Source organism: Molothrus ater, chromosome 13, assembly GCF_012460135.2.
Source record: "Molothrus ater isolate BHLD 08-10-18 breed brown headed cowbird chromosome 13, BPBGC_Mater_1.1, whole genome shotgun sequence".
Lineage (NCBI taxonomy): Eukaryota > Metazoa > Chordata > Aves > Passeriformes > Icteridae > Molothrus > Molothrus ater.
Genome location: NC_050490.2, coordinates 12,794,793 through 12,814,845, shown reverse-complemented (window position 1 = coordinate 12,814,845; position 20,053 = coordinate 12,794,793). Strand labels below are relative to the sequence as shown.

Genomic DNA, 20,053 nt, shown 5'->3' with positions numbered 1-20,053 from the left:
GATGCTTTCTGGCACCTCTTCCCAGCACCAGCTCCTGCCTCACCTTGGGCCACTCTTTTCTGGACGTGGGCAGTGATTTCTCCATCTCCTTCTAGGGAGCAGAGGCATGAGGAAGGATCTGGCCACCAGCAGACCCTGAAGAAGAAGGGATCTCCTTCATTCCTTCTCACTTCTCACTGTCTTTTTGTTTTCTATTCCCAGAAATGTACCTGGGTGTGACCACAGGTTTCAGGTTGAGCAAAGCCGTACAGGGTCAGGGAAGCTCTGACCTGGGAGCACATGTTTGGGGCACGTGTCTAGGGCTGGCTGAGCATTTGGCTGAATGGGAGCCATAAAAGTGTCATCCCCATCTTCCCCACCTCAAAGCCAACACCTGACAGCTCTGCTGTGGCCTCAGCAGAGATTTGTCCATGAAATGCTGCTTGCACAGGATGATTCCAGCAGGAACACTCACATTCCTGGTGGGAAGGAGGAGGATTTGTGATCTGTGCTGGGCTTTCCGGGTGGTGGTGAGAGGATGCTCTCCCCGACGGCTGCTTCCTGAGGAACCAGCTGCCAGCAGCTGGCAGCAGTCAGCAGGGTGCCACAGCCTGCTGGCCATCCCGGCCTTCCTGCTGTCCCAGCAACCCAGCCACGTCCGGGAAGAGCATCCAAGGCACCGGGACAAGCCCTGAGGGGCTGTGCATGGCAGGGAGGGCACTCTGGCTCTCCCAATCCCCCCATCCTGCAACTCCAGGGGATGAAGGAAATGCCACGAGGCTGGGAAGCAGCTCAGAATCCATCAGAGGGGCTTGCTTGGGGGGTAGCAATAGGCAGGGGGAGCAGCAGTGGGGGGCTGAGGATGCATCCCCCACTCTGGTGTGCAGCATCTGCTCCTGTCACCCTCCTCGTGGAGCCCCTGCCATATCCCTGGCTCACAGCTGTCTCGGCTGGACTCAAAGCGAACTGCTCTTATCTCTGCCTCAGCTTCCCGATGATAAGGGTGGCATGTCTGGAGGTGAACTGGGCAGACTGTCCCCCCTGTCCCTGTCTCTATCTGTGGCTGCTATTTGTCACCAAGCAGCTGCAGCCACAGCCACAATGAATTCAGCCCAGTCTTCACAAGCAGATCCCCAGCTCCTCTGATGCCCACGGCTGGCACTCCCAGGACAAGGCAAGAGCCCACCTCCCATAGGCAAGGCCAAGGCGGAGATGCCTGGCTGAGCAAGGCACTTGTGGCCACAGGAAGGTGCAGGAAGATTGTCCAGAGCTGCAGGGACAGAGAGCTGTGGTAAGACATGGATGACACTTGGCTATTCATGCCAATTTCAGGGGTCCCCTCCCAGTGTGGCAGATTCTGGACATGAGCAAAGCTCCTCTGTCCTGTTCACCACAATGTTCCCTACATGGGATCACACCCTCAGTGCAGGCAGATCCTGCTCCAGCAGCATCCATGTCCCAGCCCTTCCCAAGAAGGCTCTGTTTGGAACATCCCCACAGGCAGCTCTTGCAAAATTCACAGCTCCCTCCAGCCCTGGAGGCATGCTTGAGTGTAAGAGCCGATCTAGCTCCAAGCTGGGGGATTTACTCCAGGATCAAAGCCAAAGGAGGAGACACAGGGTGTGGGTGCTGATAGAGGCTTCCCCTCCCCAAGTCCCATCCCGCCACGCCTGGACAGCTGTGAGCAGTCTCCAGCAGCTGTGACAGGGTGGAGACGGTGGGAAAGATGCACACAAAGCCCTGAGATACCCTGTTTTTCAGGCAGGGAAGGGAGCTTGGAGGATCTGTGAAGGCAGGAGAGGTGCAGGGCCAGCACAGCAGCTGGCACCCCCCAGGGTGGAGGAGTCAAGGGGCTCAGAGGGAATCCTGGAGGATCACCAGCCCAGGTGGGCTTTGGGAGATGGACTTTGGGGAGGCACAGGTCAGACAAGCCAACACCCCCAAAAGTTTCAGCTGGTTTTAATACTGTCAGAGACACCCCAGAGTGGGGCCATCGCTGCCATCCCACTCGGGCTCCTTCAGCCCTTGCCAAAGCAAACCCATTGCCAGCCCAGCCCCACGGGTGCTTCACATCCCAGCAGGCAGGGGAAGCATCGCTGCCAGCCCAGGACAGCCTGCCCATGCTCCCACCTGGGACTCACTCATCTCCTACTGCTGATCCCGAGGGCTCGAGCATTGCAAGAAGCTCCCCTCCACCCCATGTAAAGGGAAAAAAATCAGGTTACAAAAAGGGTCATGGCACGGCCCTCTGCCCACTGCATTTGGTGGTTTAATTACCATCTTTCCCATCTTTTCTTTGCATCCTTCTGGTTACAAACCAACTCTCCCCACTACCAGATCACAGTCCCCCTGGTCACCACTGGGCTCTGAGGACAAGGGATGGCCAGGCATGCCAAACTGCAGTAAGCTGGGGATGATGGCAATGCTGAGACTGGGAGGCTGCTGGAGCTGGCATCCCAGGAAGGGGAATGGGCAATGCCTGCCAGAGTGCCCAGCAGGTAGAGCCACCATCAGTGGGGATCTGGTGCCTCCTGACAGGAGTGTCTCATCACTCCACTTGCACTATGTGGTGCTGACATCGCAGACAAGGAGACTCAGAGCCTGGCAAAATGGGCAGGGGACAACAGCTGAGATTTTTCAGAGGATTTTTACAGCCCCTGCTTGCAGACAAGCAGGGAGCAGGAGGGAAATTGGAGGCTGCAAGCCAGGGGAGCCTGCCCTAAGACCCTGAAAACTGCTGAGCCCCAAGACACAGCTCAGGCAAGAGACTGCCACTGGCTGTAGCCTCTCTGCTGGAAGCAGAAGCGAGAAGGAGAAAATTTGTCCCCAGGCTTAGCTGAGAAGATAAAGCCAAGCCCTGGTTGCAGGACAGGGTCCCCCAGCAAGGCCTCATTTGCAGGATGGTGTCCCCAAGAAAGCCCCAGTTGCAGGAGGGGGTCTGAGCCCTGGCTGGAGCAGCAAGAGGACAGGAGCCATCCCCACGTCCCACCTGCAAGGGCCCCGTAAAGTGCAGTGCTGCAGCCCCAGCACCACCGCGGGGCAGGGGAGCCCTCTTGGCCGCCTCCTGAGTGTGGGGACATGGAGAGGGGGGTGTGAGGGCAGAGCAGGAGTGGGCAGGGGTAGGCAGGGTGCAGGCTGGGCAGCGGGGAAGAGCAGCCCCGTCCTCGCTCCCCGTGCCTACTCATCGCAGCCCAGCAGCTCCATGCGCAGGGTGATGCGGTTGTGCCAGGCCACGGGCAGGATGCGCACATAGCGGGCGTAGAAGGGCACGTCGAACACGTTCTTCTTGTGTGAGTAGTTGTCACTGTTGCCATGGAAGATCTAGAGGAGAAAGGTGGGTTATCAGGGCTGCCAGGACCCCAGGGCAGCGGTGACAGCACCGATTGACAGAGTTCAAGAAGGCTTTGGACAACACTCTCACATGGTGTGACTCTTGGGGTGCCCTGTGCAGGGCCAGGAGTTGGACTCAATGATCCTTGTGGGTACCTTCCAACTCAGCATATTTTTGTGATTCTGTGACCTGAGCCCCACCCTTCATCCCTCCCTGCCATGGCATGTCACAGACACATTTTATGAAAAATCCTTTTTTTAGGATTTTTTCTCCTGAGAATCTGAGAAGCCTCAGGAACAAAATGTAAACAATAATTATTTGCTGCTGTGGAATGCAACAGGTGCATCTGTGATTAGTCTTATGTAGTTGTTTTTAATTAATAGCCAATCACAATCAGCTAGTTTGGACTCTTTGTCCAAGATACAAGCTTTTGTTATTTTTTTCTTTTTTTTTTTATTCTTAGCTAGCTTTCTGATGAAATATTTCTCTTTTTTTTAGTATAGTTTTAATATAATATATATAATAAATAATAAATCAAGCCTTCTGAAACACAGAGTCAGATCCTCATCTCTTCCCTCATCCTAAGACCCCTGTGAACACCACCACCATGGCATGCCTGAGCCCTGGGAAATCACTTTGCCCTCCTCACACCCACCTTGGTGCTGTTTGTCTGGGCATCCCGGTACAGGGTCCAGGACGTGCCATTGTCACTGTAGGCCACCTTGTAAGCTGCCACATACTGGATGTGCCCAAAGTCACGGGCTCCTTGTGTGATGATGCCTGTCACCTTCTTCTGGTCCCGAAGGTCAATCTGGCAGAGACAAGGCTTGTCAGAGCTCCTTGCAGGAGCAGTGCTCCCACCCTACAGCGCCCTTCATGCTCCAGAGGCAGCCAGGAAAAGCTGGCCCCTGGGGGTCAAGAATGGAGAAAACACCACTTGACCCCCATGCCAGACAAATCATAAAACATGACTGTGAAATATTTGATCCTTCAACACTCACAGCATCACTCAAAGCAACCAAAAGTGGGCGCAAACCCATCTCAGCTCCCTTGCCCATCCCTGCCACCTCCACATTTTTTGCTGGAAACACCAGTGTGGGAAGGACAGCAAAAAATTTCAACTCAAAAAAAATACAGGATTCACAGAAGAAATGCATTTCCACTGGAAAGTAATTCTGGCTGAGAAAATATGCAGTTAACAGAATGTGACATTTGGGTTCTAAGCGTGACGGTTTCTATTCTCTTTACTCTGCCACACTGTGTTTACTGCTGCTGGCACGTTACAGGGTAAACCACCAAAGGAGCTGAAAGCCTCATTAATTTAGCTCTGTTTTCATGCTCATGGAGGGCAATTCCAGTGATACAATACACATAAATCCGGAGTGCACATGTAAATCTATACACATATATACAAACAGGCAGCCTGTGGTGCAATAGCCCAGCTCAGCGTGTCATCCTGACCCCGTCATCAGCCAATGGCTCAACAAGCTGGTTTATTTAGAGTTGAGAGACAGCTGCTTTTAATCATTTCCCAAATAAAAAGTGGGACAAATATCTAAACTGCTTTGTCCTATTATGTCATGGAATCATGTGAAAAGTACAAAAACAGGGGAGCAAGGGAAACTGAGAAGGAAATTTCAAAACCATTTGTTTCTATTCCAGACTGAAAAGAGAAAAGCAAGCCTGATTTTTTTTTCCTGCAAAACAGAAACATGGTGTTCTGGGCAGCCAGTGTGTTGGGATGGTCACTCCAGGCTGGGATGGCATTTCCTCAGGGGTTGAGACAGAACTGCGGTGCTGCAGGCTTGAGGCACCCCACAAGAAGGTGCAGATATGGTACCACCTTGCTCCTATGGGCTGATTCTGACCCAGAGCTCCAGGACTGCTGTTAAAACCTGTGGCTGTGGTCCCATCCTGACCTGCCCCTGTGATCTCCACTCAGGGAGAGCATTGCTGGACTTTGTGACCCACAACAAGGCTCTGGTCACACCAACCCAGCTGTTCCAGCTACCCTGAAACAGGAGGTGGCCCTAGGCACAGCTGAGGAGCTGGTGAGGAGATATCAGGTTACAGAGACCAGAGACCCACCTGCAGCCACTCAGACGGGTCGTTGTTCAGGGCTGTCCAGGCGTTGGTCTTGCCTGTCATGTCCAGGCGAGCGTAATGAGGGTGCCAGGTAAAGGCATCGATGCCCCAGGTCTTGAAGACACTGGAGGCTGTGATCTGCTGGTCGGAGATGAGGCGGGATTTCATGCCCAGAGGCTCCGAGCAACCTGCCGTGTTGAAATACACTGTAACACAACAGTTTACACGGGCAGTGAAAAGGAAAGAGACAACTGCAAGCACAACCCCGCAGACCTGTCAGAAGCCATCCCCACATTCTCATTCCACTGCCCAGAGCGGCACCAGAGCCAGGCAGGGAAATGCTCAGCAGATGAGCAGGGCGGTCTTTTCCCGGGATTTTTAGCTCCCAGCTATTCCCTGGCTCACAGTGCCTCCTGCTGCAGGGATGAGTAGATGTCCCCATAGCCCAGACCAGCCCAGCCCAGCCCTGGAATACAGAAAGCTTTGGCAGGAAGCAGAGAAGGATGTGGAAATAGAAACGCAAAGATATCCCCAGCCAAAAGCACGGATGGCACCACACCCACACAGCAGCAGGACAGGACCCAAGCCCCCACAAGATCCCACTCCCACACCAACACACGAGTCCCACTCAGTTCCCAGGGATGTGCTGCAGGGCAGGAATGCAGGAGGCACAGGGAAAGGGCTCAGGCTGATGATCCCTCCCATTTCCCAGAGGACTTTGATCCTCTGCTGCTTTTCAAGCTCTCTCTTTTCAAGCAGGAAAAGCAGCGGGTTCACAGCTCAGACAGGGAGGGGGCACAGTAGAACTCCTGCCTTGGGAAGGTGTTAGCAGGGTGAGAATGCAGCTCGAGCGGGCTGAGCTGATGGGATTAACAGCTTGTGCTCCCCAAACGCACCCCTGAGTATTCCCAGGCACCAACATGAGGAAAAGCAAGCACTGACAAATCCCCTGTCCTGAGGGATCAGAAGCAGGCCAAGGGGTGATGCCCTGCCCTGTGTCACCCCCTGCCCTGCAGCCCCTTGAGGGGACAGCACTGGCATTTACCGTTCATCTCGCAGCCGATGAGCTCGAAGCGCAGCGTGCAGGCACGGCGGCACGTCACGGGGTAGATGCGGATGAACTGGGCCGTGATGGGAGGGTTGAACATGTTGGTCCTCATGGTGCCATAGTCCACGTTCCCCTCAAAAACCTGCAACAGTGACCAGGGCTCAGTGCCCCAGCTCTCCCACAGTCTCCTGCAGCAAATCCCTTGCACAGCAGACAGAGAGATCTCGGCACTGCCAATGGCAAAAGAGCACAGAGGGGGAAGCTGGGCTCTGTTTTTGTGCCCTGGATCAGTGCAGGACCTTGGAGGAGCTCCAACACTCCCAACAGAGCTTTGCAACATTCCCTGCTTCATCCTCACCCCCACAGAGCCACACATGCAGCAACACCCACTCCCGCCACCACAATGCTCCTCAAATCATGACAAGCAGAGAGGTGGTTCACTTCTTCCTTTTTAACACAATAAATAGAATCAAATTGCCTTTCATGCACTTTTTCCACTGCTGCAGAAACAAGAGGAATTTTTCTATTTTTTTTTTTAAAGCAAAGCAGAAACTCCCAACCATTCCCTGGATGCTCAGAAAACCAGCAGGAGACACTTGCCATAAAGAACTGCAAGTAGAGTGTAGGCAATCTACAAGTATTCCCACTTTGAGAGACTCTGTCAGCTGGTGCTTGCTGCAGATACATCAGCAAGCTATCCAAGCTGCTCAGTAGCACTCCCAGACCAAGCCCAGTTCCCACAGGATGTCAGTGATAAAGATACTATCTGAATGACCTAAATCAGGCAGGGCTGCTTCTTTGGTTATGCTTATTATGGTCAATTACACAGAGGCAGGGAGTATTGCTTGGCACTGGAACAGCCTGTGCCATCTCCCTGCTAGCAGAGTTCCCATTGGTTCCCAGCACAGCTTTGCCCCAGGTCAGAAGCACTTTCCCACACACAGGGATGCAGCTCACAGCCACTCCAGCACCCACAGCACTGCTGGATGGGGGGAGCTGGGACATCCCCTGCACAGAGCATCGCAGCCCACCTTGTCTACATCCTTTTTCTCATCCTTGAAGAAGATGAACTCCTTCCCATCGAGGCTGTAGGCGACTCTGTAGGCGCGGACAAACTCCTGCTGCCCCACGCGGCGCGCGCCCTGTGTGATGATCCCGCTCAGCCGCATCTTCCGCAGCAGGTTGGCCTGCGGGGGGGAGAAGAGGATGAGTGGGGTGCAGTGAGGATGGCCTGCACACAGCTCTTGCACCCACCAGGATCACCAAGTCTGAGTGGGAGGGTGGGCACTGGGACAAGGAAAAGGGGCTGCCCAGGGTGCTGGAACTCCTTTAGGGAGGAAGCCCTCCATCCCTCCAGCCTTGCATCCCAAGGTGGGCAGAGCAAGGGGGATGATCAAGCCATGTCCCACCTTCCTCCAATGGACTTGCCTCCTCCAGGCACATCCCAAGATACCCCTGGGTGGCAGCTTGATGCAGCAATTTAGCTCCACACTTGCCACCAGGAGCAGTGAAATCACGTAACAGCAGCACTGCAAGACCAGCCATGGCTGCTGGGCTGCTCTCTGTGCTGGCAATCCAGTCCTGCCCCAGGTACCTGGATCCAGGGGCTCTTGTCGTAGTTGCTGGAGGTCCAGGCATTGACAATGCCGTGGTTGTTGAGGCGGGCGAGCTCTGGCCCCCAGCGCTGGAGGCCAAGGAAGCCGTAATAGACAGAGGATGCTGAGAGCTGGGCATCAGAGATGGCTCCTCCTTCCATGCCCAGGAGAACAGCACAGCCTGGAGGCAGAGGGGAGATCAGGATCAAAGAGAGACAGTAACCAGGGAGAAGAACTAGGGGTCATTTGTTTCTTGTTTGGAGGCAGAACAGGAGAAGGAGGCCAGCCCTAGTGTCTGGCTGTCCCCAAGGTGTCCTCTTCTCCTCATCCCTCAGCCAAAACTATACCATCCATCAGTCCCCCTCACAGCACAGAAGTCTGGAGGAGAAAGGACCTTCCTGGAGCACTCCAGAGAGGAGAAAACACCTTCCTGAGGATGTTTCCTCCATTGAGACCAGGCCTGCTGGCACCAAGGATAGCCACAGCTGCCCTCCAGATCCCATAAACCAGCTGGTGAGATTCCCCCTGGCAATGAGGGACAGACAGTAGGGAACAGGAGGGAAAGGGAATTCAGTACAGTTGGTGCCAAAGACTCACGGCTGTGGCAGGTCTTCCCCAGGAATGGAGAAGGACACTTGCAGGTGTAGTCACCATCTAGGTCCAGGCAGGTGCCTCCATTTTTGCAAGGCTGGGAGGAGCACTCGTTCTTGTCTGGGAGAGAGAGAGAGAGGAGGAGCTCAGAAGGCAATCCCAAAACCAGTCCCAGAGAGAAGACCCCCCTCATTCAGTGCAACAAGAACAGGAGGAGGCATCCCCTGAACAAGGGCTATGGCAGTGTCCCTGAAGAGAGGGTGGCACAGGTTGAAGCTCTAACCCAAGGATCTGTCTATGCTGTGTCCCCACGGAGTGCAGCTATGCAGGTGCACCAGGACACACAGTCACATCAAGGCTGGGAGCCTGCATGGAGCAGGCTGAGCCTTGAGGCACCCCTTGTGTTATTACTTGAGACACCAAGTCCCTCCAGAGATGCAGAGCAAGGTTCAGACACAACCAGTGCCCACACCATGGTCCTTCCCTCCACCCTGCAAGCTCCAAAACAGCCCATGATCCCTGTAAGCCTGGTGCCCCACGCAGTCACAGCTGCTCACAGCCCCTAGTTGTTACCCCAGGGGTCCCCAAGCTGTCAGTGGACAAGCTTCCCCTGCCTGTCCCCCGCTGTACTCACTGTTCTGGCAGTGCAACCCATCATACCCCGCAGGGCACTTGCAGATGTAGTCAGTGAAGACGTCGCCCCGGTTTGGGACCAGCTGGCACTCACCATTGTTGTGGCAAGGATTGGGGTGGCAGGGCCCTGGGGAAGGGGAAAAACAACTGTAATATAGGCACAGGTGGAAAATTAAGAGCATCCATAGACATTGCATTCCCCCCAAGTTCATCCCATCACCATATCCCTACTCAGATCTGTGCTCTATGTGGCCATCAGCCATCAGAAGGGCTGAACCCCAGTGGTGCAGGGCCAGGACAAGGGGAGCATCTGGGAAAGGGTCAGCTCCTCACCTTTCTCTGTCTCATTGCAGTCAATCCCAACATAGCCCTCAGGGCAGATGCAGAAGAAGGGGGCCTCATTAATCCCAGTCAGGCAGGTGCCCCCATTCTGACAGTGGTTCACATCACAGAAGTCACCTGGAAGTAAAGCCAGGTGTCACTGCAAGCCATCCCTAAGGCAGCCATCCACCAGAGCCCCATGCACACAAAGGCATCCCAGCCCAACAAAGGAACTGGTCTGCTGCAAACCCCACAGGGAAGGGAGCACCTAGCAGGGACAGGCTGCTGGACCTTGCACAAGGCTGCTGGCATTCAAATGCAATGGTTGAGACTGGGAGCATAATCAGCAGCAAGGACCTGCCTTGTGCTGGCACATTAAAAAAGAGGTTGAACAGACACTATATGACAAAGTGAAAACAGGGGAAACCCAGGTTTTGGTGCATTAAATGTTTTTGACACTTGGCTGGAAAATGTGAGTTGCCAGGCTGGGGCTCGCTCAGGCATGAGAAGGACAGAATGATTCAAGGGAATGGGGCTGGTGCTGTTGCTGGGGTTTGCTAATGTAAGTTTGTACTTGTAAGAACACCAAAAAGAAAAATCATTGTAGGGGGAGCTCACATTCCTCAGTTCCCACATGCTGGAGTCAGGCAGGGAGGAAGCACAAGGTCCATCTCTGCAGGACGCCTGCCAGACCTCCATCATTCTCCAAGCAGCTCCCACGAGGCAGCCCTGGCTCACAGGCAGGTTCCCCCAGGGAGCTGGTGGGGCTGCACCATCTTCCCTGCCTGTTCATCCATCTCCAGCATCTGCCACAGTGTAGGGTTTTTGTGGCAAGGTGGTGGTGGCAGGGCACTGCAAAGGTGGCTCAGCAAGAAGACAACAGGAGCTGCTCCCATGCTGGAGACAGCCAGTCCCAGACAATGCCAAAACAGACCCTCTGCTGCTCAAAGCTGGTGCCCATCACCAGCACAGCTTCTGTGATAATGTATCCAAGATAAAGTAAAAAACACTGTGCAGCAGCTGTAGGAGAGGAGTGAGAAAAATGTGAGAGAAACAGCCCTGCAAACACCCCTGGCAGAGAATAAGGAGGGAAAGGAAGTGATCCAGGAGCAGGGATTCTACTGCAGCCCATGGAGAAGACCTGTCTCCCTGAAGCCTGTGGAGGACATGGGGAGCAGATATCCACACTGCAGCCCACAGACATCTCCAGGCTGGAGCAGTCTCTTCCTCATGGACTGTATCTAATGGAAAGGACCCACACCAGAGCAGTTAATGAATAACTGCAGCCCATGGGAAGGACCCACTCTGGATCTTTTCCTTTTTTTTCCCCACCCTGTCCTGTTGAGGAGGGAAGTGAATGATGTCAACCCACTGCACCCTCCAACCTTCTACGCTCCATTGCTGGGCTGAATCAGATTGCAAAAGCTGGGCTGAAATTCTTCCCACCCTCAATTTATTCTGCCTAAAAGCTGCAAGGCAGCAACATTCCATAAACCTAGAACAGATTTCCACAGGACTGGTTGAAAGCCTCAGTAACTCCTTGTCAAACAGGACAGCACATCCCTTGATGCCAGGCATTTCTCTGCTACGCTGCAGAAATCAGAACAAGGGCTGAACCCAGGTGGAGACCTAGGAATAACCCTTCACTGCCTGCATGACCTGGAGAAGGTGGAAGTTGATGAGCTGTGGGCTCACTGCCCAGACGAACACCAAACAACGCAGTTCTCATTTGCGTAAGCTACTACTCAGTGAGCTCCTACTCATTAGTCCTTTAATAGCAGGACTCCTTCCAGTTAATCCTACTCTTCCTGACACTCCACATGTGTAGGGTACACACTGGTGGCAGGCAGGCCAGCATCAGGTGGAGGTTTCCATAAGGATGCTGCAGCTCCCTTAGCCCAGCCTCAGGAGGCAGAAAAACTTGGGCACCAGTTCAAATCACTGCCTGTGCTGCCCAGCCTGTTCTGCATGACCTCATGCTCCATCAATGCGCTGCCACAAGCTATAGCATGGGAGGAGAGGGCTCCTGCTGATAGTGGGGATGCCTTTGCTCCACACCCCTCCACCCCTCTGCAGGTCTTGGGCACATCCACCCACCCCATCCCACAGATCTCTCCCAGCAGCCAGTCAAGGCCACACAGACTGAGCTACTTTTGTTTAACAGTGGGAGACACGGCTGCTTCCCCAGGCACGCTGATGCTCCCCAGCACCAGTGCTGCCTCCAGCACAGGAGTGTCTGGGGTATGACATGGCAGCAAGGTCTCCTCCCAGGGTTGGGACAGGAAGGGTCCAAATTTTATGCTTCAGTTATTTGCAAGTAACTGGACTCCCTTTTATCCCCTCCCAGGAATAATCCCCTCCCTTACATAGTGGGTGTTGGTAGCCAGCCCCCTGCCTAGCAGTGAGGCACGCAGGTCACTTTTTCCACTGTAGCAAGCAGTTTTGGATGCTCCTGTTTCTGGGCTGTTTCAGGCCTGGTTTCAGAGCTGTTCAGCATCTCCATCCTCCACACACACATTTTTCTCCAGTCAAGGACAGAGCTGTCACAGGCTGAACACTCAGGAACCAAGGCAACAAAGATCAACCACCGCTTTTGGAAATGTTTGCTTATATGAACCCACAGGCTGGCTGGGAGGCAAAAATAACATCCTCCAAATACTGGGACAGCTCATCCCAGCGGGGCTGGGGGAATTCAGGTCTCGGGAGGGCAAAAAGGGCACCTCAGCCATTCAGGGAGAGCAAACATAAACAAGGCCTTTCTCACCCCCTCCTGCTGCCCTTTGTCCCTGACCTGGAGGCTCTACTTAAGCTTTGCTCCCCTTTTCCCTGGTCTCGTCCATCCCTTTCAGAGCCAAGCGCCCCAGGCATGACCCACGGGGTTATGATGAAGCTGCTACTCCCCGGGGTTGCCCTGGCCAGGCCAGCTGGGCGCGTACCAGGCGGTCCCAGGGACGCTGTTTACATTGCGAGCACGGTTATCTGAGCCTGAAAGCACAGGACAGCCCGGCTGAGAGACTCCAGCCTCGGGAGAAGGGACGGGGCCGTGGACCCGAGATTCCCGCTCCGGCAGCAGCAGCAGCCCTGGGGCTGCACGCTGTCCCACTCGCACTGCGTGCCCTGCAACCCGCACCGCAGCCTGGACCCACTCACCCTGCACCCCCAGGATCCCCGGCCCCGTGGATCTCTGGCATCTCGGGTTTCCCCGCACACACCCCCTACACACCGGACAACCCCTGCGCCCCGGATCCCTCGCACTCCACACCCCCAGCATTCCGGGCTCCCCTGTATTCTGGATCCCCTGAAACTCACCCTCTCCCGCCCCGCGGATCCCCTGCACACCAGGCAACCCTGCACTCCAGATTCTCTGCACTCTGCCTGCCCCGCGCCCCGGAATCCCTGCACACCGGACAACCCTGCACTCCAAATCCCCACCTCTCCGAATCCACACCATTCCAGCCTGCCTGGCACCCAAGTTTCCCTGCACCCCGCATCCCCTGAGCCCGGTTCCCCGGCACCGCTGATCGCCGGGATCCCGGCACTCCTGATCCCCGCTTCCCCGGCACTCCGTCCCGCCGGGCACTCACCGGACACGACCAGCAGCAGCGGGAACGCCACCGCCACGGCGAGCAGCACCCGAAACAAGCTCGCCGCGCTCATGTTGCGGCTCATCCCGAGCTGTGCCGTGCGCTCCCCGCGAGCCGCTCCGCTGCGCTGCGCTGGGCTCCGCTCGGCTCGGCTCGGCTCGGCTCGGCTCCGCCGCGGGGCTCGGGGCGGGCAGTGACTCAGCCCGGCCCGGCGCGGCCCCACGTGCTCCGCCGCCCGCCCCCGGGGCGGGACCGGCCCGACGGAACGGAACGGCCGAGGGTCCGCGCCCCCGGGCTGCAGCAGCACGGGAGGTACAGCAATAAAGCAGCCAAGGTGTCTCTGCAAGCGAGAGCCAGCACGGCCATGCTGATGATGCTCAGTGAGGGGGACCGCTGGCTCACCCCGTGTCCCTCGGGTGGCCGGTAGGGACTCGCCGAGCCTGGCAGTGCCCATGGCTCCTGGCCCTGGCTGGCAGGCACAGGGTGCAGAGCTGGACCGGAATGTACTGGGGGCTGCCAGCACTTGGCAAAGGGAGAGCTGATTTGCAGCACAAACCCCACTTTCTTTCCCTGGGTGGGATGAAAGCTGGAGAGGGCTTCCCCTCCGACGGACAGTGAACACAAGTGCCCTGTGTCATCCAGCATGCCAGTGGCATGGGGTTTTCCCAAGTTCCTCCTAACTAGCATCAAGGAAATCAGCTTGCAGCCAGGTCCAGCAAATTTGTGAAAAGGATTGGGAGTGACATAACAGCTTTCTGCCCAAAGCACTGCGCCACAGCTCCACTGGTTTGGCCACAAACTAGCTCCTTTTTGAGCTGTGCCTGGCCACCAAGAGCTGGAAAAGCCCAGCCACACTCTTGAGAGGAGCTGGTGCCCTGTGCAGAGCTCTGGCCTGGAAGGCAAAAACAGATTTAGCCCTGGAAGACTAAAGCATATTCAGGCTAAATCCATATTCAGCAGCAAATTCTTTGGAAAAGAGCACTGCACAGCACAGGAATGCTGGATCATTTGACCCTGTCATGGAAATCCACTCCAAACCCTCCTCCTCCTAAAGGTGAAGCTGATTTTATCTCTTCTTGCAAAACCCTCCATTTCAGCATTAACTAACCCACCTCAGACACTTGGGCTGCTCATATTTATGTGTTGACTCTGGCAGAGTGTTGCTACATTCCTGCCTTTGGCAATGCAGCCACGCAGCCACCCGTGAGCTGGGCAGTCCAGCTGCATGCCATGCACTTTGACCAGTCTTCCCACCTCCACTCCAGTGCCCAGCTAATGCTTTTGTCAGATGCAGTGCCCATGAGAGCACACAGAGCACAAGCAGCACCCTAAGGGAGAGATCCAGTGGCAGATCCAGCTGCCCCACTGTGCTGGTGACTTCTCAGGGCACCAGAGAATGAGAAACACATGGAACTGGACACGTATTCCCACCCACACCCACCACCCTCGCTGCTGGTGTTTCCCTAAATTAGTAACAACACAAAGAAAACTCCAGGTAGAGTTTAACTCCAGTGTAGGGAGAAACAACAGCTGGAAAGGAGGGAGCACACAAGACACAGGACTTGCTTTCGAATAACCCTTCAACCTCAGGGTAATTACTGCTGTGGTGTTCCGAGGAAAACAAGGTCAGGAGGAGGAGAGCTCAGGGCAAGGTTCCCAGGGCTGTGCACAAGCAACTAGGACAAGGGTGTTTGTTCGGCCTTTTGAGGGGCTACTGCCTGGCTTAGTCTCAGAGAGAATGCAAGACCCAGAGGGAGCTGCAGAAAAAGCATCAGCCTCTCTAAAAACAGAAAGCAAAATGTTTTCTTTCTGTCCCCAGAGGCATGAATGCCAATGTCCTAGGAGCGTGCATGGGAAAGGATATTAAGAAGCGAGTTGTGGAGGCCAGATGGAGCAATGCTCTCCACAGGGACAGTGCTGCTTGCAAGTTCCAGTGGCTCTTTGAATGATGTGATGGAGAGGGGTATCCCACAAGAAACCACACTTGGGAAGTGTCTCTGCTGTCCCAGGGGGCAGAGGGAAGCTCTGGACATGGGCAGCAGAGAAGAGAGAGGAACAACCTGTCAAGAACAGGGAACAAAGGAGGAGCAGAGACAGCTCCCACAGGCAAACACCACGCCCGGGCTCCTACGGCCGCCAAGTTTTTGCAAGGGATGGCTCCACTTAAAAGAGATGGGTAGGTCGAAGGTCAGGCATAATTTCACTCCCTTCTGCAGGGACTACTTAGGCCTTGCTATTGCAGTATTTACCACTGGGTTTGGTTTCTTCTGCAGAGAGATCTGCCAGATTCTGCTGTGCGTAACCCTTTCCAAGCTGTGCTGATAGCAGATAGCCTGCTTCCCGTAGCTGGGGTGATAAAGAGGAAAATAGGTGAAGATGGGGGCCATGCATTTCTCTGATGCAATCTTATTTATTTTCCAGCTTATACAAAGGTGTTTTCCTGTGAACAAGAGAGGTGAACAATGCACAGGTGATCCCTTTGCCAAGCATAAAGGCCCCATCTGCCATAAAACTGACCAGGGCACGTCTCATGGCTGATGAATGTGCAGTGACAGCTTTGATATCAGCAGTTTCATGTTCCTTCCCTCCACTCCCTCTCAGAAACTCATAGGACCTCTCCCCACCACAATCAAGTAGCAAAGATGCCCCTCCACCCCCCACTCAGCCCTTGAATGGATCTTGTTTTGGATAGCAGCTCCAATTGTTTCAACTATCTGTTCTGGAAAGGAGTTCACTGGCTTAGGTCTATCTCAAAAGTCAGCTGTTACACCCCAGAGGGATTCCCCACCCAAAACGCTCCCACAACACTCCTTGCAACATGGTTTTCCTCTCCCACCCCAGTTTTGAGAGCCCCAAAAAAACCCCTGACAGAGGTAGCCCTCATCCTTCATAGGCACCACTCTTTAAGAGTTCAAAGTTGTGGTTCAGGCCACAACACAGGTCCTGGGAAAGCTTCCTGCTGCATGGGACCACGCCTCCCATCCTGCCACACGTGCTAGCCACTCTGAGTGGGAAGGAGAAATGATCTGTGGCACCACAGCTGTGGATTAAGCCCCAGTCTGCTCTTAATCCCTCTAACAGGATAACCAAGGGCTTGTGCCAGCATCTCTAACCTCCTGCAGCCCAGGCAGCGTCACTGCCTGCTGCTGGCTTACCAGCACGAGGTTTCCAACAGCTGCCCAAGACATCCACGGGCTGGGACAACCCTTGCATATAGCCAGACTCCTCTGTTTAGTTTCTTGAGGAACAAAAGGCTTCCACACTCTCTGCCCTTTCCACCAAAAAGGTAATAGCTTCTTTAAACACAGGCTGTACACTTAGGGATGCTACTGTTTAGGAATCTTCAGGACCAATCACAAACCTAGATACTGAATGTCCTTGGGGCATGGAAAGCTCCATAAGGCTACTGAGAGCCCTTCAGGACATCTAAAACTTTCTGATTTGAAAGGAAGAAGGCAAAGGGCAGCACCATCCCCTGGTTTCACTCTGCTGCCCGCTGCTGATCTTGTCAGAGCTCAGATGAGATTCCAGCCAGTTTAACTTCAAGTCCTTTGCTCTAACCTAAATAAACAAGATTATAGCCAGCTTAGAGCTGGTGTGTCTGTGTAAGGTACTTAATATAAGCACCTTTATATAACCCCCCTCTCTGAATCCTTTGCAGTCTTTAAGGATTTATCCATGCTTATCTCCAGCAGAAAAGGTGTTGCCTTCATCTTCATCTGGCAGATTGGAAACCAAGGGCTAGAAGGGCCCAAGGGAGGGACGTATCTCCCTTTATTTTGTCCATCCAAAAGCTAGACATGCAGGCTTGGTCTCTTAACACATGGCCTCATCAGCCAGTGGTAACAGCACCACTTCCTAAGGTCATTTGTAAATGCTGCAGCAGGAATTACCCTGGGAAATACCTGTCTCCTCACTGATGATGGATTAGCATCGACCTCAGGCCAGGATTAAAGCCCTTTGTGGCAGTGGCTCCCTGTGGTGCTCATTTCAGAGCACTGCCCAGGACAGACAGGGCACAGTCCACATCCCTCTGTAGCCTGTTGCTTGGGAGCACCAACCTGTAACAGGAGCCCACACTCCGTGGTACACCAGGGTGCTTAATTCCTGATGGATTAGAAGCTTCAAGCAGCCTGAGCACTGAGCAGATACCACAGGAAGATAAGCCATGGCTCCTTTGTTCTTTTTCAGGAAGCTCTTTGCAAGCTCCTGCCTTGACACAAAGCACTAAATTGTGTACTTGATAGCTTCATTATCCAGGTCCCTCTGATAACCCGGGTTTCTGTGGCAGTTTTCTGATCCTCCCCCTGATACCACGCTCACAAGACCCTTCCTTACTCAAGCCATCAATTTGGTGCATGTGCTTCTGGCACATGCTCGATGGAAGGTCCTCCAACGCCTGCAGGGCTTAAGGCAAGCTCACAGTCTGATTAAACACGGGCCTGATGGTGCTAATGCTGTATGAATATGGAACAACACTAATGAACTCTAACGAGCTAGACCACAGGGTTTGTTTGCAGGAGCCCAGAACCTGTCCTACCGGCTGGTGGAGAAGAGGCTGTTTGCTCATTACTGCACGCTCCCCTCCCGCCCATCCATGCCCAGAGAGGCTCTGCTCAGGTGGAGGCCTTATTAATTTGTAAAGTTGTCTTTTGATCTCTGTATCTCGAAGCATAATGAGAAGGTTTGAACTCTGCCCGTCCCACCCTCTCCATACCTCCCACTTGCTCTGATCCCCCAGAACCTGGCAGGCAAGGGGAGAACTGCCACAGCTCTAGGATTCTCTTCTTCCTGGAGAGAAGCATATTTGTGGCCTTCTAAAACACACTTCAGTAACCACAACCATGGCTGATGTAGCAGGAAATCATCAGTCCCTGCACACCTTCCTCTCTCACACACACACACCTGACCCTGTGAGGGAATCCAGGGTGACCACATCTCAAAAGCAGCTCCTTATTCCCTTGGTTCCCCCAGGCCAAAGCAGCTCTTGGAGGCCACCTGAAGCCACTTGTGCCCCTAGGTGGAGAGGTTGGTGACCACTGATGCAGGATGTTGGCTCCTGTAGGACCTCTGCTCTGGAAGGAAGTTCCTGGTGACCGGTGCCTTTCGCTGGAGCTGCTGCAGGAGCTCCTGTGCTGGCAAAGAGCCAAACATCCCACTCATCCCGTGACCCATCAGAGCCTTCCCTTCATGATTCTGTCTCTCTCCCATCCGGGATTGATCCTGCACTGCTGGCACACCAGTTGAAGCTCCTTCTCAACCACTTCCTGCCCCTTGGGCTGCAGCCTCCAGAGCCGCAGCGGAAACCGCAGCAAGAGCTCGTTTGGCACCGCGCTCTGCGTCCAGGACAGCCGGCTCAGCCACTCAGTTATTCCTCTCCCATGGCTCCTCCTTCCCTCAAAAGGAAATAAAAACAACTCCAAGGCAGCCATGTGTCCTCAATGAAAGCCATCTGTCAGAGCCATCGCCACGGTCCCACTGGGCTCTGGTCAGGGTGTCCGGCCCCGCCATGGAGAAGCGCACGTAGCCAGTCCCAGGGGCAGCACGCACCCAAGGGGACACGAGGCTGGAGCAGGGGATGCCATGGGATGGCCAGGCAGCTGTGTCCTCTCTGAGCACTCTGCCTGGGGCTGTGCTACCTCCTCTCTCAGCAGCGACAACAACTTCCAGGCAAGGAGCCAGCTGATAGCTCTTCACATGCACAGATGTCTCCATAGAGTTCCCATACACACTGTTTGGAGTGGTGAAGAGCTCCCTAGAAGAAACAAGAGTGGGCTGATGGGCAGGGGTATCCATTCATCTCCCCTACCTGCTTCACGATTTCCTCCAAGGGATCTTTCCTAGCACTTAGTTGTGTGACTGTTGTAAGACTCCCAAGTGTTTCTCCCTCCCTGCCAGCAGGTTTATACCAACATGTTTTTACAACAGGCATTGTTAGTCATACTCCATATGTCCTCTGCAATCACCCCTCCTTCTCAGTGGGATCTCCCATCACACCAACTACTTTGTCCAGCCTCCAACAGAGCCTTTATTAGAGCGTGAGCCCATTTGCCTTCTGCCATCAACTCCTCCTCCAGGCATTTTCACATTTCACTGTTCCCTCTCACCTCCTTGTTCTGCCCCACAGATCAGTTAATAATAATAGATCCCACCTATTCTGCATTCATCCAGTGTTCTTGGAGAGTTAAGCAGCTGCAGCTCCAGTGCTGAGTCCCTCTACATGTCCCCAGCTGGCAATGGCTGCTGCGCTGAGAGCCCCAGCAGTAAAACCAGTGACTCTCGCTGCAGACATCCAGAATAGACACAGAGTTAAAACATGCGGGTTCAACAGCCCCTCAGCTCCTGACAGGGCTTTGCAGCTTACCACAGCATTCCCTTTGGTCCATACTCTGGGCCAGGTTTGTTTGTACCTCCTTTAAGACGTCCCTCAAGGACCTACAGATGCAGGCCCAGCACCTCCTTTAGCACCAGAGTAGTTATTAGGGGCTTGTGTGGTAATCTGTGTCCAGTTTAGGAAGCTCTCTTCCATTCCTTGCTAACCCACCTCAGGACTGAGGTGGAAAACAGAATGGAGGTCACCTCAAGATCTGATGTGGCTCATTTCTGTGAGCAGGGCTGGCTTCTTGACACTGTGCTGCACACACCACTCACCTGAAAGAACCCCAGAACCTCCCCACGGCCCAGAGGGAGGTGCAGTCCCTTTAGTTGTGAACGGTGCTTATTTGCAGTCTCCCTCCTCTGTTGTCTGCCTGCATCTTCTCCCTTTAGGCAGGTTGTTTTCTGCAAGACCTGAGAACATATCTACCTGTGCTTCCTCCTTCTCCAGCTACACCTGCACATCTGCCCTGCCTGCTGCAGGCAGGGAGAGGAGAGCAGCCCTGCCAGC

At 54.3% G+C, this 20,053-nt stretch overlaps 1 protein-coding gene across 3 annotated transcripts; it reads right to left on the bottom strand.

Moving 5' to 3' along the window:
* Positions 1 to 1,922: 1,922 nt before the first annotated feature.
* MFGE8 (milk fat globule EGF and factor V/VIII domain containing) lies at positions 1,923 to 13,356 on the bottom strand. 3 transcript variants are annotated; one of them, XM_036389836.2, is made up of 10 exons: positions 13,168 to 13,352; positions 9,596 to 9,721; positions 9,264 to 9,389; positions 8,636 to 8,749; positions 8,038 to 8,219; positions 7,475 to 7,630; positions 6,441 to 6,585; positions 5,399 to 5,601; positions 3,966 to 4,121; positions 1,923 to 3,300 (listed from the first exon to the last, which is right to left on the bottom strand). In XM_036389836.2, the coding sequence occupies exons 1-10, from the start codon at positions 13,250 to 13,252 to the stop codon at positions 3,157 to 3,159; spliced, it is 1,437 nt and encodes a 478-aa protein (XP_036245729.1). In that variant the 5' UTR covers positions 13,253 to 13,352; the 3' UTR covers positions 1,923 to 3,156. The 3 variants fall into 3 exon arrangements, with proteins under 3 accessions (XP_036245729.1, XP_036245730.1, XP_054372250.1); XM_036389837.2 differs by having other exon boundaries at positions 5,399 to 5,583; positions 13,168 to 13,349; XM_054516275.1 differs by lacking the exon at positions 9,596 to 9,721 and having other exon boundaries at positions 13,168 to 13,356.
* Positions 13,357 to 20,053: the final 6,697 nt, after the last annotated feature.